This window comes from Mustela lutreola, chromosome 7 (assembly GCF_030435805.1).
Source record: "Mustela lutreola isolate mMusLut2 chromosome 7, mMusLut2.pri, whole genome shotgun sequence".
NCBI classification, from domain to species: domain Eukaryota; kingdom Metazoa; phylum Chordata; class Mammalia; order Carnivora; family Mustelidae; genus Mustela; species Mustela lutreola.
In genome coordinates this window covers 8794366-8810154 of record NC_081296.1, presented here as the reverse complement: position 1 = coordinate 8810154, position 15789 = coordinate 8794366, and the positions used below count along the sequence as shown (strand labels likewise).

At 56.3% G+C, this 15789-nt stretch overlaps 1 protein-coding gene and 1 long non-coding RNA gene across 5 annotated transcripts; one reads left to right on the top strand and one right to left on the bottom strand.

Moving 5' to 3' along the window:
• Nucleotides 1-316: 316 nt before the first annotated feature.
• On the bottom strand, nucleotides 317-13031 carry LOC131835603 (uncharacterized). 3 transcript variants are annotated; one of them, XR_009355260.1, is made up of 9 exons: nucleotides 12707-13031; nucleotides 11882-11968; nucleotides 9642-9755; nucleotides 7294-7504; nucleotides 7062-7145; nucleotides 6446-6552; nucleotides 3016-5631; nucleotides 969-1078; nucleotides 321-699 (listed from the first exon to the last, which is right to left on the bottom strand). It is a non-coding gene; the product is annotated as an uncharacterized LOC131835603 (long non-coding RNA). The 3 variants fall into 3 exon arrangements; XR_009355261.1 differs by having other exon boundaries at nucleotides 331-699; nucleotides 3016-4621; nucleotides 12707-13026; XR_009355259.1 differs by having other exon boundaries at nucleotides 317-699; nucleotides 3016-6552.
• MESP2 (mesoderm posterior bHLH transcription factor 2) lies at nucleotides 12779-15327 on the top strand. 2 transcript variants are annotated; one of them, XR_009355258.1, is made up of 3 exons: nucleotides 12779-13627; nucleotides 14687-15086; nucleotides 15162-15327. XR_009355258.1 is itself a non-coding variant. In XM_059180000.1 (2 exons), exons 1-2 carry the CDS (start codon nucleotides 12779-12781, stop codon nucleotides 14951-14953), a joined length of 1116 nt encoding a protein of 371 aa, XP_059035983.1. In that variant the 3' UTR covers nucleotides 14954-15325. The 2 variants fall into 2 exon arrangements, 1 of the variants encoding a protein (XP_059035983.1); XM_059180000.1 differs by having other exon boundaries at nucleotides 14687-15325.
• The last annotated feature ends 462 nt before the right edge of the window (nucleotides 15328-15789 follow it).

Sequence of the window (15789 nt, the reverse complement as noted above, 5' to 3'; positions counted from 1 at the left end):
GGGAAGGGCTCCCGGGGAGATGCACAATCTCTGTGGTTCTGGGAGGGGGGCTGAGAACCCAGGGTCCACAGATCGCGCCGCTCTTCGGGGAGTCACACTTAGACTCCTCTGCTTCACCTGGGTAAGTGGAGGAAGAGCTAAGCTTTATAGTGTAATGTGGGGAAACTAAGAAAGGGTTTAGGAGCTGAACTAGCCCAGAGCCGAGATGCAGACGTGTGAATGGGGGCGGGGGGGCAGATCCTGTCACCTGGCTCCTTGGTTTCTCCAACTCTAAATTGGAGTCTAGACCTGCCGACCGCCTGCTGAGATGTTTGGGGGGGGCTGGGGGGGGAGACTGTACACCCCGCTTGGAAGGCTCCCATCTCTGGCCAGCGGGTTGACCCTGGGTCCACTGGAGTAGGTCCGCGAATTCCCAGCCATCACCAGCAGAGGGCACTGCCCAGCCACCCGGGGTCCGGGGATATGAGCAGGGCACACCTACCTCCGCGAGTCAGGGGCCTCTGTCCTAGGGACAGGGCCAGGGCCTGGGTGCAGTGGGTGGGCTGATGGGCACCAGGAACCGGAGATGTGGGGCTGGCTTCGGAAGTGGGTGAACCCACGCAGCGTCACCCTCGCTCCCTCTGACCCCATTCTCACTGCTGGGGGGCTACAGGAAGCTTTCGTTCTGGTCTCGCTGCCCTCCATGCTGCCAGGTGCGGCCTGTGGCACCAAGGCTGACATTTAGGGACAATTGTTTCTCACACTGCAAACGGGTTATTAACTTGGGGAGTGCGGCCACCTCCCTCAGTTTACTTTCCGTGAATGCAAACTGCTGCCTCTCCCTGTGCAGGCAGGACCCCTGACTCACTAAGGGTTGGCCCTGTCGGGCTACCGTGCCCGTATAAACTCAGGGACATCTGAGAGGACACAGACTCACTCTTCCATATCCCCACGTTAGCCGGGCCTGGAGCAAAGCATGCCAGGCTCACCTCCTGTCCTGAGCCCCAGGGCTGTCAGAAGGCAGGATTTGCCTCACTCTGGGCTGACCTTCGCCCCTGGGGCCCAGGGCCCTGGCTCGGCCCCTGGACTCCACTGACTCCTAAAAAACAAACAAACAAACAAAAACATGAAACAAGCTTCCTTCCTTTAAAAAAAAAAATGTGGATGAAGTCAGCTCAGTGCCAGTGTGATGGGCTGTGTGGCCCCAACGGGGCCACTTGCTCTCTCTGGAGCCCTATGTGCTCATCTGGCCACTCGGAAAAATATGTATCCGTGTGCAGAGAAGCAGCACAAGATTGAGCCCAGAGGAATGAGGAGAAGAGGAAGGGGTCAGGAGGGCAGGGCCAAGCAGGTCTCCCCAGGCCCCTGACCTTCCTTATATACTCCCGGGAGCAAAGTCTGAAAAAAGACCCCAAGTTGATGGAAAATCTAGACAGGGGATGTGTTGGGCTCTGTGCCCTTGCCAAGTCCCTGGTAAGGATTTGCAGGTCCAGCTCAGCTGCCAACTTTGGACACCAGGCCCTGCAGAAAGCACAAGGTGGAGCTTCCTCCAGGCAGGATTCACGGCTTGCAGCTCCTCGTAACACCACCCCTCCCTGTGCGGACTGCTCACCACAGCACGGGTGAGGTGCCAAGACAGTGATGAGCCCCTGCCAGGTCACTGTGGCTCAGGCCCTCGGCCAACTCCAAGGGCAGAGGAAGCAAGGGAAAGGGGGTGCCCGCAGAGGTACCTGACTTCAGGCCCAGAAAAAAGCAGAGTAGGGGCTCCTAGGACTGAGCTGGAATGTCTGGCCGAGACCTGGGGAGTGAGAAGCCTCTGGGCAGAGGTTTCTTTGCCAGAGACTGGGGGACAGAGATGTCCCCAGACACAGTGGGGAACATCTAGGGGGAGGGGACAGAACGTAAATTGAGCGGATACAAAATCATGCGGGAGAAGGGTCTTACGAGGTGAGTACTGGTTATTTGTGAAAGGATGAACCCACCCTCAGTTCTAGAGTTTCCCCCACCAAGAGAAATCTAAGATCCAGCCCCCGCCCTGGGAGAACACAGAGCGCCCAGCACGGCACAGGCGGCCAGGATAGTGGGCACCCCAAACCAGCTGAGCCTCAAGAGCCCACCTCCAGGGCTCCCCAAGGCCACCTGCATCTTCAGAACAGCCTCAGAACCTCTGCCCAGATGGGAATTCATTCTGCTTAGAAAAGATTAAAGGCACAGAAAAACCAAGTCCCAGAAAAACCCATTCAGCAGCACACCACTGACAGACGCACAAACAGAACAGAGATCTGAAGCCCAGCCCCCACACAGGCGTCTGGAGATGCCAGGCGAGTTCCAGGGCTCCACTGTGTGCATGCGTGTCTGTGCACAGCCCCGGTCTCGGGGCACCTACCCAATCTCCAACAATGTCCCAGGACTTAGTTGGTGTGTATGTGTGGTGGGTAGGGAGATCTGGGTTCTGGGAGTTGATCAAGGGAGACTTTTTTCATTTAATATTTTATTTATTTGAGAGAGAGAGAGTGCAAGTGAAGTGGGGGCAGATGGAAAGAGAGAAGCAGACTCCCCATGGGGCTCGATCCCAAGACCCTGGGATCATGACCTGAGCCGAAGGTGGATGCTTAACCCACTGAGCCACCCAGGCGCCCCCAAGGGAGACTCTAATCTCATCTATAAGGCTCAAATTTATCACACGAAGTTTGCACTCATGTATTACATGTACAACTTAAAAATAAATTTAAAAATCTAGGTATAAGGATGTCGCTGTGTGGAAAGCCATTATGCACCTCAGTGTGTACTAGACAACTTGTTACCAAAAATGCCACCACATCGTGGAGAACCAGGTGTGCCTGAAACATCTCATTACACAAGTACATCTCCTGCGGGGCTCTGGGGGGCTCGGTCTGTGGAGTGTCTGACTCTTGATTTCAGCTCAGGTCCTGATTGCAAGGTCAAGAGACTGAGCCCCACGTCAGGCTCCACACTCACTGGGGGTCCGCTGGAGCCCTCCCTCCTCCCCTCTGTTCCTCTCCCCACCCCACTCACCCACACATGTTCTCTCTCACATAAAGAAGTAAAATCTAAAAAAAAAAAAAAAAAAAAAAAAAATTTACAACTACTGATATGGAGAATGTTAATACATTAGCAAAAAAAGTTGGTCACAAAACAACCTGCCCTTTTCATACCCAAAGGACTTGAAAACAGGGACTAGAACAGAGGTTTGTACGGCAACTTTCGGAGGAGCATTAGGCACAATCAGCCAAAAGGTGGGAACAAGCTGAAGGTCCACCAGCAGATGAATGGGCAAACAGAATGCGGTCTATATGGACACAGGAATACTTCTCAGCCACAGAAAAGAATAAACTTGGGACACATGCTACGCCGTGGATGAAACTCAAGGGCGTTATAAAGTGAGCCATATAGAAAAAGCGCGCACTGATTCCACTGCCAAGAGGCACCCAGAGCAGCCAGATTCGTAGAGACAGGACACGGTCGAGAGGTTACCAGGGGCAGCTGTTGCTTAATGGGTACCGTGCTTTAAAAAAAAAAAAAAAAAGATTTTATTTACTTATTTGACAGAGATCACAAATAGGCAGAGAGGCAGGCAGAGAGAGAGGAGGAAGCAGGCTCCCTGCCATGCAGAGAGCCCAATGTGGGGCTCAATCCCAGGACTCTGGGATCATGACCTGAGCCAAAGGCAGAGGCTTTAACCCACTGAGCTACCCAGGCGCCCCGGGTACCGTGCTTCTACTCATGGTGATGGAAAGCTGTGGAAAGAAGTGACCACTGCATTATGCTGCGGATGTAATTAACACCACTGAAAACCAGGTAAGATGGCACATTCTGTCATATATATTTTATAATGGTTTTTTAATGCAATGTATCTACAAAACTAGTGGACTGTACCCTTTACACAGGCGAAAGCGCAATGTTTGAATTATTTCTCAATAAAGCTCGTATAAAAAAAGAAAACATGGGGCACCTGGTGGTTAAGTGTCCTCTTGATTTCGGCTCATGTCATGATCTCAGGGTCGTGGGATTGAGCCCCGTGTCCCGGCTCAGCCGGGAATCGGCTTGAGATGCTCTCCCCCGCCCTTCAACCCTCCCTGCCGCGTGCATGCGTGCACTCTCTAAAGTAATCTTAAAAATATATAGATATATATACCAGAAACTTCAAGAAATGCAAAAATAAACAAACAAAAAACAAACAGAAAAGCCCTGACATACTCCCCTTCACGCCTCTCTCTGTGCTCGCGAATTTGCAGGGCTGCCCGGAGAAGTTTAGGATCCAGGATCCGCGCCAACCTGGTGCCGATCTGGTGTTAAGCTGGTTCTCTCTGGGTAGATGGAACCAGGGGCATTTAAAATTCCTTTTGATTTGCCTACATTTTCTCACTTTCCTGTAAGGCGCATGCCTCGCTTTGATAATTAAAGTAAGAGACAGAAAAGGAAGGCAGCGAGGGGGAGAGAAGGGCCGGGAAGAGGAGGGGAGGGAAAAACTTTGCAGAACCAGCCCAAACTTGTTTGCATTCCAGCAGGTGGGCCCATGCCTTCTGGTGTCTTGGGGGGCCAGAAGGCTGGGTCTTCCCTCCCAGAGCCTGGGTCGCAGGAGTGCGTGGTCCTCACTCTCCCCTTCTGTCCTTTCCCGGAGCTGCAGGAGCACAAGTGGTCGCTTCTCTCAAGCCGGGCAGGCAGGCAAGACATCTGGAGTCCCACATGCCAAACCCATGATGCTCCAGCGAATCCTCCCAGCAAGGACACCCATTTCATAGAGGAGGAGACTGAGGTTCGAGGGATGGAGCCCAGGCATGGCTGGCCCTAGGCCTGAGCCCCCTCCCCACCCCCCCACTGGGCCTTGCTGCCCCGGGAGCTGGACTAGGCAGTCCTGGGGCCTCGGCATGCCCTCTCACGCCAGCCTCCCTGGCTCAGCCCTCTTGGAGAAGGGCACCCGACCTGCTGGGCAGCTTCTGCCCCCCTCCTTACTCAGAATGTCTGTGTTCCCACTGCCTCCCTCCCTAGGAGTCCCAGCTCACCAGTCAGTAGCCTTTTGAACCCCCACCTCCTCCGGCTTGCTAGTCCTCTGCCTCTCCCACCTCTCTGGGCGGGGCCCCAGCCCACCTGCACTGCCTGGAGCTGCTGCGGGCAGCGGAGGGGTTTGAGGAGGGGGAACTTCCCCCTCCCAGATGCACACACCCACCTCGTCCCTCTGCCAGGAGAATACCCACAACTCTGGGTCCCCCCCCAACTTCCTCCTGGGTCCTGTCCTGATCACTTGGCCTGGTCGTGCCCCTCTGTGGGCCTGGGCTCCCGGCACGCTAGGCCAAGTTCTGGATTCCAGAGGGCTCGTCCCTCCCCAGAGCCTCCCCTCCGCCTGGGGCAGAGTTTCCCCATGGTGCCTGGTGCGTGGCCTCCGTGGATCTGAATCCTGACTCTGGGGCATGAAGGCTGAGGGGCTGACTTCTCTGGGCCTGGCCTGTCCAAGCACGGGGAGAATGACAGGCCAGAAGTCACGGGGTCTGAGCAGTGATGAGGCTCCTGCAGGTGGCGGTGGGCGCAGTGCGGTCTAAAAGGGCTCAGGAGACCGGGCGGTCAGGAAGTCCTGTCAGGGTGACCTTGCCCTGGTGGCTTCAGTCTCTGGGCCCCCTGGTGACACTGATGGCACTGCCGGGCAGGACCTTGTCATGCACCAGCCCCCAGAGCCAGGAGAGGGATGGAATGGGCAGGTGGACTCGGGGCTCCTGTCTTCCCCCACTTCCCGCTTCCTCCTCCCCGTCCCCAGGACACAGGCCCTCCCTCCTCCCTGGGCCTCCGGGGGTGGGGACCTGCAGCCTCCCACCCCCACCCCAGAAGGGCTTTCTGGGGTTTCTGAGAGGACCTGCTGCCTGTTTTGGAGGCCCCTGAACACCGTGGTTCCCAAGTCGACACCTTCCGCCCTGGGGGAGGTGGCCTTGTGTCAACAGCCGAGAGGAGGTGTGAAGGCGGCCACAGTGGCCCGGGGACGGGGGTGGGGGGTGGGGGGCTGGCCTGGCCCTTTCTGCTCCCCGGTAATGAGAATACCACACACTGCTGCAGCCCCCCATGTGCCCAGCCTCTCCTTCCCTCCCATGTTCCCACACCCAGGGCTTGGCAGGAACCCTAGGGGGAAGCAGGCGAAGAAGACCTAGAGGGCAGAGGCCAGGCCTCCCCCAGGCTCCGGGTCCTCGGACCTGCTCCCGGGGGCCCTGCACGGCCTGCCCAGGGGAAAGAGCAGCTGCGGGACTTCCAGGAGCGGGGCTGGGGGCGAACAGACCGGAGGGCCTGTGCTGAGACACGCGGAGCAGGCTGGGCCGCCGTCACTGGCCTCCCACAGCCTCTTGCAGGGCCGGAGCTGACTGAGAATGTTCAGGGGCCAGCCTTGGCCTCTGTGCCCTTCTCCTGGGACTGCTGGCCTGGGGCAAAGTTGGGGAAGTGCCCTGGGGAGGATGATTCTCCTCACCTGTATGAAAGGATCGTGGACACCGGACTGCACCCCACTGGCCGGCCGAGCCAAGGGTCGTGGTGACTTGATGGTTCCAGGTTGCTCTGGAGGCCCGCTGAGCCAGACTTCAGGCACAGAGAACAGGGGAGAGAGTGTCAGGGGTGCTGAGGCCCTGGGAGGCCTCGGTGTGCACCCCCAGCCCGAGACAGCCTGCAGGGGCCCCCGTGGCTCCTCACCCTCATAGAGCCAGGAGCCCTGAGGCGGCCGCCCCACCCTCTCCCTCATTCTTGGCCTCAGCTCTGAAAGTACCTCAAGGGTTGTCATGTCTAATCCCCTCATTTTATGGGGCTTGTCGCTGTTGGCAGAGGCAGACACAGCCATCCACCCCAGCTCCTGCCCGTGCCTAGCATGTGCTCGGCTGGCCTCTTCTTGATCACCTCCACAAACAGGCCGCTCCCGCCCTCAGACAGATCTTCCCACCTTAGGAAGTTCTTCAGTCTCCCTGGAGTCTTTCCTTCCAGGCACCTGGAGACGGCCATCCTATCGTATCCTGAAGTTTGTGTTTTGTGCATAAAACATCCCCAATTCCTTCGACTATTTCTCTGGTGACCTGGCTTGAAGCCTCGTCACTAACCTTGCCGTCCATGGCTAGGGCCTGCTTCCTTCCATCATGAATAGTGGCCCCCACATTTGACCACGTACTCGGGCAATGACCTTCCTGCAGAGCGAACAAGAAACAGTCACCTCTTTGACTGAAGATCCTGTTTCTCGAAAATGGAATGACCTTGTTTTCCACACGCGCTGCTAGTTACGAGCCACCTGACCCCCAAACTGTGGGAGGATTTGTGGAGCTCTGGGGATCCCACCTTATTCGATCTGGTAGGGCTGCTCCTGCCTGTCAGCCTCTCTCTAGATCCTGGCTGTTATCCAATTCGCTTGCTGCGATGGACCCTACCCCCACGTAGACCAATTCATATCTTCATTCAAGGTCATAACGATGCCCTTGACGAGGCTGGGAACAGAGGCGGTGGCAGCGTCGCCGTAGACCTTCCTCCGGGAGAACACGCAGCCACTCATCTGTGGGAACATCGAGTCTGTTATGAGTTCACTCAACCGCCATCCAGCTCGCGCAGCCCTATTTCTTGACAGGGATACCCTGGCACTTCTTCGTTACAGGAGTCATGTGTGGCCGCTCGTGTACACCGAACGTCAATAACTTGGACAAACAGGTGATTTGTTTTCTCTCATGTTGAAGAAATTCAGGGACAGACAGTGCTGGGCCAGTATGATGCTTACACACAGTGCCCCAGGCTTCTGTCAGCCCCATCATCCTCAGTGGACGACTTCTGTCCTTGGGACCATTTCGGTGTCACCAAATGGTTGCTGAAGTTCCAGCCATCACATGTTCCAGGAAGAAAACATAAGGGGTGCCTTAAAGAGCTTTCCTAGGAGTGCCTGGGTGGCTCAGAGGGTTAAAGCCTCTGCCTTTGGCTCGGGTCGTGATCCCAGGGTCCTGGGATCGAGCCCCACATAGGGCTCTCTGCTCAGTTCCCCTCTGCTTCTTTCTCTCTCTCTATTTGTGATCTCTGTCAAATGAATAAAAAAATAAATTAAAGGGACGCCTGGGTGGCTCAGTTGGTTAAGCAGCTGCCTTCGGCTCAGGTCATGATCCCAGCGTCCTGGGATCGAGTCCCATATCAGGCTCCTTGCTCGGCGGGGAGCCTGCTTCTCCCTCTGCCTCTGCCTGCCATTCTGTCTGCCTGTGCTCGCTCTCTCCCCCCCCCTCTCTCTGATAAATAAATAAAATCTTAAAAAAAAAATAAATTAAAAAAATTAAAAAATAAAGAGCTTTCCTAGAAGCCCTATCCAGTATTTCCGCTAACATCTTACTCGCCGTTCCGTGAGCAAGACAGCCTGGGACATGTGTTTTGGCTGGGCACTCTGCCACCCACAATAATACCCAGTCCTGTTATTTAAAAAGATATAAGAACAGAGGCTGTAACAGATGCTGTGTGTGCAACTAGAAGGGCCTGTCATACCCGTGAACATTCTACTGACCATGCTTCCCTGACCTAAGCACCTCTTCCTCCCAGCACAGGAAGGAGACGGTGAACCCAGAGCCAGTGGCCTGCTGAGGCCCAGAAGTTAATCACCTTTTCCAAGAGCACTCAGTGGAGGATGTCCCTCCTTGCAACAGGAGAGTAGGAGGAAGAAAGAAGGAGAGCCCCCCGTGGGGCAGGGCCCAGGCCCGGCTTGCTCACCAAGCACCATGCACCTGGGGCAGGTTCCTGCACAGAGGAGGAATGCTTGAGGGTCCCAGAAGCAAGCTGGACAAGCACCTGGGCCAGGACCCAGCCCATCAGAAGCAGGTTCAGATCCTCCATTTCCTAGCCTTAGCTGGGCTGGGCTGGTGGGCTCTGGATCCAGGCATCCGAGCTTTCCTGTTTCTGCTGCTCTGCAGCTGTGGTGACCCCTGCTGCTAGTCAGGGGCTGGAGAGCCCTGCTAGCGATCCCCCCCCCCATCCTCGGTCCACAGAGGAAAAGGGCCACAGGTAGAGGAGGGTGATAGGGCAGGATGCGCCTGGTCTGGTGCTGGAGTCTCGGGAACGGAAGCAATCGCCTTCTTCTAGGGCCAAGACTAAAAGATACCGGCCTCCTTCCCCCCCGCCTAGTCCTTTACCTACTTCATTCTGCTGCCCCTGAACTTGCCAAAAGCAAGACTCACACATGGAGGCTCCGTGCAGAGCACTATGACAGACGTCATCTTTATTTACCGCAATAGTCACCCCGGAAACCAGAATCCTCCCCTTGGGAGATGAGAAAACACATACTGAGTTGCCCATGTTCTCACAGCTTAGAAGGGGTGGGGCTGGGACTCGAAGCCCAGGGCAGTCCGATTCCACGGCCCAGACTCCACCATCAAGCAGCACGGCCTCCCTGTGCTAAGCGCAGGCCCGGTGAGCGGGGTGTGGGGGGGGTGGAATCATTTTGGCTTCCCCTCCTGATGGTCTACAGTGCGTCCCGGCGCTTCCAGAGCCTGGCTGAGGGGCCTGGTGAAGAGCCCGGCTAGAACCTACAGTCCAGCGTCCCAGTCAGTGTGAGGCCCGGGCTCTGGGACCAGCCCAGACCCAGAGAGGAGGCCAGGCTATCGTAGCGAGGCAGGAGAGCAAGCAGGGGGCTGGCTCTGTACTGGCGGTGGGCTCCCCTTACTCACCAAATCCTTTCACAGGAAACTCCTCCAGGCTGGCTCTGAGGGTGGGCATAATTCTGGATTTTCGGACCCTTACTGGAGGTCACGAGGCTGTTGCACCTCTCCAGCTCTACAGACCTATGCACAAAGCAGTGTTATTTGGCAAAAATAAACACACACTAACGATGCATCAGTAAGAAAAAAAAAGATGCATTAGTAAGAGCCTGACCAGGGCACATGGGCTATAGACTATGACAGAAGAATTAAAAGAGATGAGTCAGAAAAACAGTCCCAGCAGCACATTCATCTGAAACTTCAGGATCCAGATCAGGAAATACATAAGAAACCTGACAGATCTTGTTCGCCCCTCTCAGTTACACATAAAACAATTCCCAGCCGGTATAGCCCTGAGCGCAACCAATAAAGTGTAGGATCGACTGTTTTCTAAGTCCCCGCCACCCTTAGGAAAAAGTTAGGTTTTTGTTGTTGTTGTTGTTCTAACTTGGTTTAAATCCTTTTAAGTTGTGAAATACTGCAGTGACTTCCTGCTTCTTTCCAGAGAAAAGCCCGTTTGGATTCAAGGTCACTGTTAAGTGAGTCACCTTTTTCCCCGTGCTGTGGACAAACTAGAAATTTCCTCTGCTCCTTCATGGCAGCTAGGATCACCTAAACAGGGGTTGCCCTGACCAACGTCGTTCAATGCCAATTATTCCTTCAACATCAAGTTAGAGCGGTAACTCGGGCACATTTTCTCTGATATTGAAAAAAATAATAATAAGTCATGAGCCGAAAGTGGTGTCATCTCCTCGCGGAAGGTTTGCCGGCGCCTCTTGCCATTTTCCTTCTGGTTACAGTGATCTGCTCTAATGTTTGTATAATGTTTAAATGTTCATCCATTTAAATCGCCTATGACCGTCGAGGAGTCGGCTGGTTCTCTCCTGACAGGACGTGCCGTAAGACATGCTGTTGACTGAAACAAAGCAAGTGACAGGGTCCCCCGACGGGGCTCAGCCGGCTAAGCTTCCCACTCTTGATTTCAGCTCAGTTCATGATCTCAGGGTCGTGGGATCAAGCCCCGCATCAGGCTTGGTGCTGGGCGTGGAGCCTGCTTGGGGTTCTCCCTCTCCCTCTGCCTCCCCTGTAACACCTCCGTCAGGCTCCCCGCTCACCGGGGGGTCTGCTTCTCCCTCTGCCTCTGCTCCACGCCCCCCCCACCATTCATACGCCTTCCTGTTCTCTGAAATAAATAAAACCTTAAAAAAAAAAAAAAAGAGAGAGAGAGAGAAAGAAAGAAAAGCAACTTACAAACAGGCCGCCATGTTCCCTCATTTACATACGTGGCCGTGTGGGCCCTGTGTGGAGCCACACGTGACAACCTGAGCGTTGCTTCCTTTGCTGAGGGACCCTAGCTTCACCTGTAACGCTCCCACTGCGGCCAAAGAGAATGTATTCCTTATGTAATTTGTGTAACTAAATGTTTCTTTGTAGGCACAAAAACTACAAGGCCATTATTTATTACTTCAAGCGGATACAAGGCCATCTATCCCAGAAACATCATCATGTTGACCTTTCATTACTAATGCCCCCCCCCCCTTCACACTTCTGCTCTAAGGTCCATCTGGCAATCCTACTTCTTAGCCTGGCCCCAGCCAAGCTGTGCTCCTGCTTTCCACATCAGCGCTGCTGCACACTGTCCTGGAAGGCCCTCAGCAAGTCCCACTGCCAGGCCTTTCCTTAAGCAGTTCCCACAGCCCGAATGCTCCCTACCTGCCTCTCTCCTTAACCAAGTCCTACTCATGGTTCAAGGCCCAGTGGCAACCTCTCCAGCCCTGTGGCCAGAGCCCTATAGCCCCTGGCCCTCATCTGGCCCTTAGCCTCAGAGTTCAACCCTTTCTCTGAAGATCACGAAGGACACTGATGCCTCCTTTAAACTGTCATCACGGCTGACTGCCATCTCCACGTTATATTATGAGACTGTAACAACAGTCCTGCGAGTTGATACTATAGAGCCCAAGTTCAAGCTCAGACAGGTTAAAGGCCCAGCCCAAGGGCACACAGCCAGTTAGGGAACACAGCCTGTTCACTTGCCTCTCAGCACAAACCTGAAATGTCATGAGAGCAGAGACCACAACTAACTTGTTTGTGCTGCTGTACCTGACCTTCACCAGTCGCTAAATAAATACGAAGTAAATGACTATTGGCTGCAGCGTTTTGAAATGTAAGCACCTTCCTTATGGAGTGATCGCGGCAAACATTCCGCTCACCTGCCGGGCCCAGGACTGAACGGATCCAGTCGGTTCCGCTGAGTACCAGCTGACACCCCAGGTGGTGGGCGGTCTGTAGTATTAATGCTAGGAGATTGAAGGAAACTTGTCAGAAGACCTACGTAACTTGTCCCAGGTCACACAGCAAATTGACTCAGGCCTGCCTGGGGCGCTCACCGTCCACTCTTTTCATCACCCACTGCTTCCTATCCCTCTTCTCCAGGCAGCTCTAGTTTTCAGGGGCGGAAACTATCTGTGGGTAGTGAGATGACTTTCCTCCCACTATTCAGCAAACCAGCCAGTGTGGGTTCTGGAAGCAAACCAGGGACGATGCACCTGTATATCCCCCTACTTCCACCCCACCCCCCATCACTGTGGACACATCCCTCCGGGCTCGTCTTGCCGCCTTATCCAGCACACCTGTAGACAGTGAGTGGAAGTTACTGGACACCCACCCTCTCCCACTGGGAGGCTAGTGATGCGAGAGGCAGCCCCTCTTGACATGGGTCCACTCCACACATGAGGGAGCGCCTGGCCATCCCTAACAATGGCACTGCCCACCCCTGTCGGGCTCCTGGGCACTCACCACGCACGCACGAGCCCGGGTGGGTGGGAACTCGGTGAGAAGCTTAGCAGCTCCATCCAGATGCGAATTGTCCCTCCCACACTTCCCGGGCTGCAGGGGCCTCCATTAGAGCCCCCGAGGAGTCAGAATCCACACCTCCGCAAATGGGCCCGCTTTCCCAAGGCCCCCCTGCCCAGGCCTTCCCTGGGCTCTGTGGGTTTTGACACCTCTCTGTAACCTGGCAGGGGGCCACCTCTCACCTTTGGTCCAGATAAAAGCTCAGGCCTGGAGGTGGCCGGCCCAGCCTCCCAGAGCCCACTGCAGCCCCGGCCATGGCCCAGTCCCCTCCTCTGCACAGCCTCCCGGGCCACGACCACTGGATCTTGCCCCAGGGCTGGGGCTGGGCCGGCCACCCGGACTCCACGTCCCCGGCCTCCTCCTCAGATTCGTCGGGCTCGTGCCCCTGCGACGGCGCCCGCGGCCCCTCGCAGCCCGCGCTCCCCGCCCGCAGCGCCCGCGCCGCAGAGGCCGCCCCGACGGCGCCAGGACGAGCCCGCAGCGGGCCGGCGGGCGGGCAGCGGCAGAGCGCCAGCGAGCGCGAGAAGCTGCGCATGCGCACCCTCGCCCGCGCCCTGCATGAGCTGCGCCGCTACCTGCCGCCGTCCGTGGCGCCCGCCGGCCAGAGCCTCACCAAGATCGAGACGCTGCGCCTGGCCATCCGCTACATCGGCCACCTGTCGGCCGTGCTGGGCCTCAGCGAGGAGAGCCTGCAGCAGCGGCGGCGGCGGCGGCGCGGCGACGCGGCGACCCCTCGGGGCTGCCCGCTCTGCCCCGACGGCGGCCCCGCGCAGGCGCAGACGCAGGTGCAGGCGCAGGTGGCGGCGCGCGCCCCTGTCCTGGGCTCCGCCGCGACGTGGGGGTCCCCGCCCGCCTGTCCCGTAGCACTAGCGGCGCCAGAGCTGCTGGGGAGCAGGGTGCCCGACGTGGATCCCTGGGTTACACCCCCTTACTGCCCTGCGACGCAGTCGCCCACGCAACTCTCCCAAGGGCCAGCCCCTGAGACGGCCCTTTGGACAGCGTCCCAGGCCTGGTCCGGAACGCAGACGTCCCCAGAACCTAGGAACCAGGCGGTGCCCTGGACGCCGCCCCCCGCGGCCCCGGAGCTTGCTGTCCTATACCAGGTATGCGTGCAATCCCATGCCGCTCCTCTCGAGGTCGTACCCGGGTTCATTGGGAGATGGAGGGAGTGGATAGGCTCCAGTCTGCAGACACTGTTGTGCTCTTTAGATCCTGGTTTATCTAATCCAGCCAAGTTAGGGTTAGAGAGAAGGTGAAGGGAGTGTGGAGAGGACCCTAACCTCCTGGGGAAAGAGGTGGGGTCCCAGGTCACTAAGGACACCACCACGGAGAAGTCTTTGCAACCACGTTAAAGAGGGGGGATCCTCGGACTTGCTCCAGAGGCAAGATGAAAGGTAGGGAGAGGTCCTGGCAGGGAATTCGCTCCAAGTTCTCCACTAAGGTTCGGGGTGAAGGGAGCTGGCCAGCATCAGGGGCAGTGACTTCCAGAGTAGATGGGCTTGGAGCTGGGGACCTTCTTGTTTCCTTTAAGCTTCATTTGCTCATGAGGCCCATGAGTGGATGAATCATGGTCCATAAAAGAGCATATTAAGAACCAAAATTTACTGCTTGATTGCTGTTTGCCCAACACCGTTCTTGGTGCTGTAACTCAGCCAGCCCTCCAGCAACCCTGTGCGGTCGATACTGGTATCATCACCCCCATTTTACAGATGAGAAAACTGAATAAAAGAGGCTGGGCTGAGTTCTTTTTTTTTTTTTTTTAAAGATTTTATTTATTTATTTGACAGAGAGAGATCACAAGTAGGCAGAGAGGCAGGCAGAGAGAGAGAGAGGAGGAAGCAGGCTCCCCGCTGAGCAGAGAGCCTGATGCGGGACTCGATCCCAGGACCCTGAGATCATGACCTGAGCCGAAGGCAGCGGCTTAACCCACTGAGCCACCCAGGCGCCCCAAAAGAGGCTGAGTTCTTAAAACTAGTTAGCAGCAGAGGTGGGATTTGAACCCCTGGAGCATATCCCCAGAGCTTCACCATTTTGCTTCACTGTGTCCGTGGTACCCAGAACTGTCCAGAAACTGCCAGCCATGCTCCAGGGAGCATCCAGGTTCAAGGTCTCAAGTCATCAGGCAGTGGGCCACTAACCAGCTGCTTCTGTCTCTCTTGCAGGGTATTGCTGTGTCTCCAGAATCCTGTCTGTTGCCAGAAACCCCACCGCTCCTGTCCCGCCCAGCATGCCAGAGACTCCAACCTCAGGACCCGTGGGAATGCTGGAGTCACAGTGCCCACGTGCTCCCCAGCTCAGAGGACCAGGGAACAGTCCCTGGCTTCCAGCTTGGTGACCAAAGCCCTTCCCAGAGCTCAGGCCTGCAGCTCAGTGGCTGCCCTGAACTTTGGCAAGAAGATTTGGAGGGGGGCCACCTGGGCATCTTCTAATAGCCTTGCCTGTCCCCTTGTCAGCCAGGAATCAGCCCTCTGGTTTGCAGTGTCCCCTCCTTTGCTACATGCTGTGGTCTTCAAGCTGTTTTTAAGCCAAAGACCTCTTTTCCAAGTGATGTCTTCCACGGAGGTAGTGTTCAAAACAGAGCGTGGGGGGGGCTGCCCTGGCTATAGTCGGGGCTGACGGGGTGGCCTCTACTCCCAGGTAGCCCCCAGAGTGACCAGTGTCTGCAGAGCACGGCTAAGGAGCAAGAAGGTGCTGGCCGCTTGGCCACGGAGTCGTCCAGGCTGGGACTGTCGGGGGTGTGGGTTCTGGGGGTGGGGGAAGGGGGAGAGAAACCTGTACGCTTGGATTTTGTACTTCTTTTAAAAACAACAAAAATGTGGGCTTGGTCTGTTTTTCTTCCATCAACCTGGATTTTTATTGCCTTTGGAAAAGGAAGAATGCTCCCATCCTGCAGGGACTGTCCTGCTGCTCTCCACCCCCCCCCCCCAACTACCCTCTCCACCCCGCAGCTCCCTTCCCCCCCTCCCTCAAACCCCTCCCCCCCCGCCCCGCCCTCCCAAGCCACTGTGACAAGTCTTTATCTCTAGGGACTGCCCTTGGCCTGCTGTGCGTGGTGGCACAAGTCGGGGTTCACGTTTGAGCCTGTTTGCTTGCCTCCAACCCATCACCACGCCCTTGTCCTGCACGCTTCCCCGCTGACACAAAGAACTCTCACAATTACGGCGAAGCGTTTTTGAAGGATGCACCGTGGTTCGCCTCCACAAGTGAGGCCTGGCGTATTTGTTCCAAGGGCTGCCATGAGGAAACAGTGCGCACGGGGTGGCTC

Coding starts and splice junctions, on each gene's coding strand:
- MESP2 (XM_059180000.1), top strand. CDS start 12,779: ATGGCCCAGTCCCCTCCTCTGCACAGCCTCCCGGGCCACGACCACTGG. Junction 13,628..14,686: donor AGCTTGCTGTCCTATACCAG/GTATGCGTGCAA, acceptor TCTCTCTTGCAG/GGTATTGCTGTGTCTCCAGA.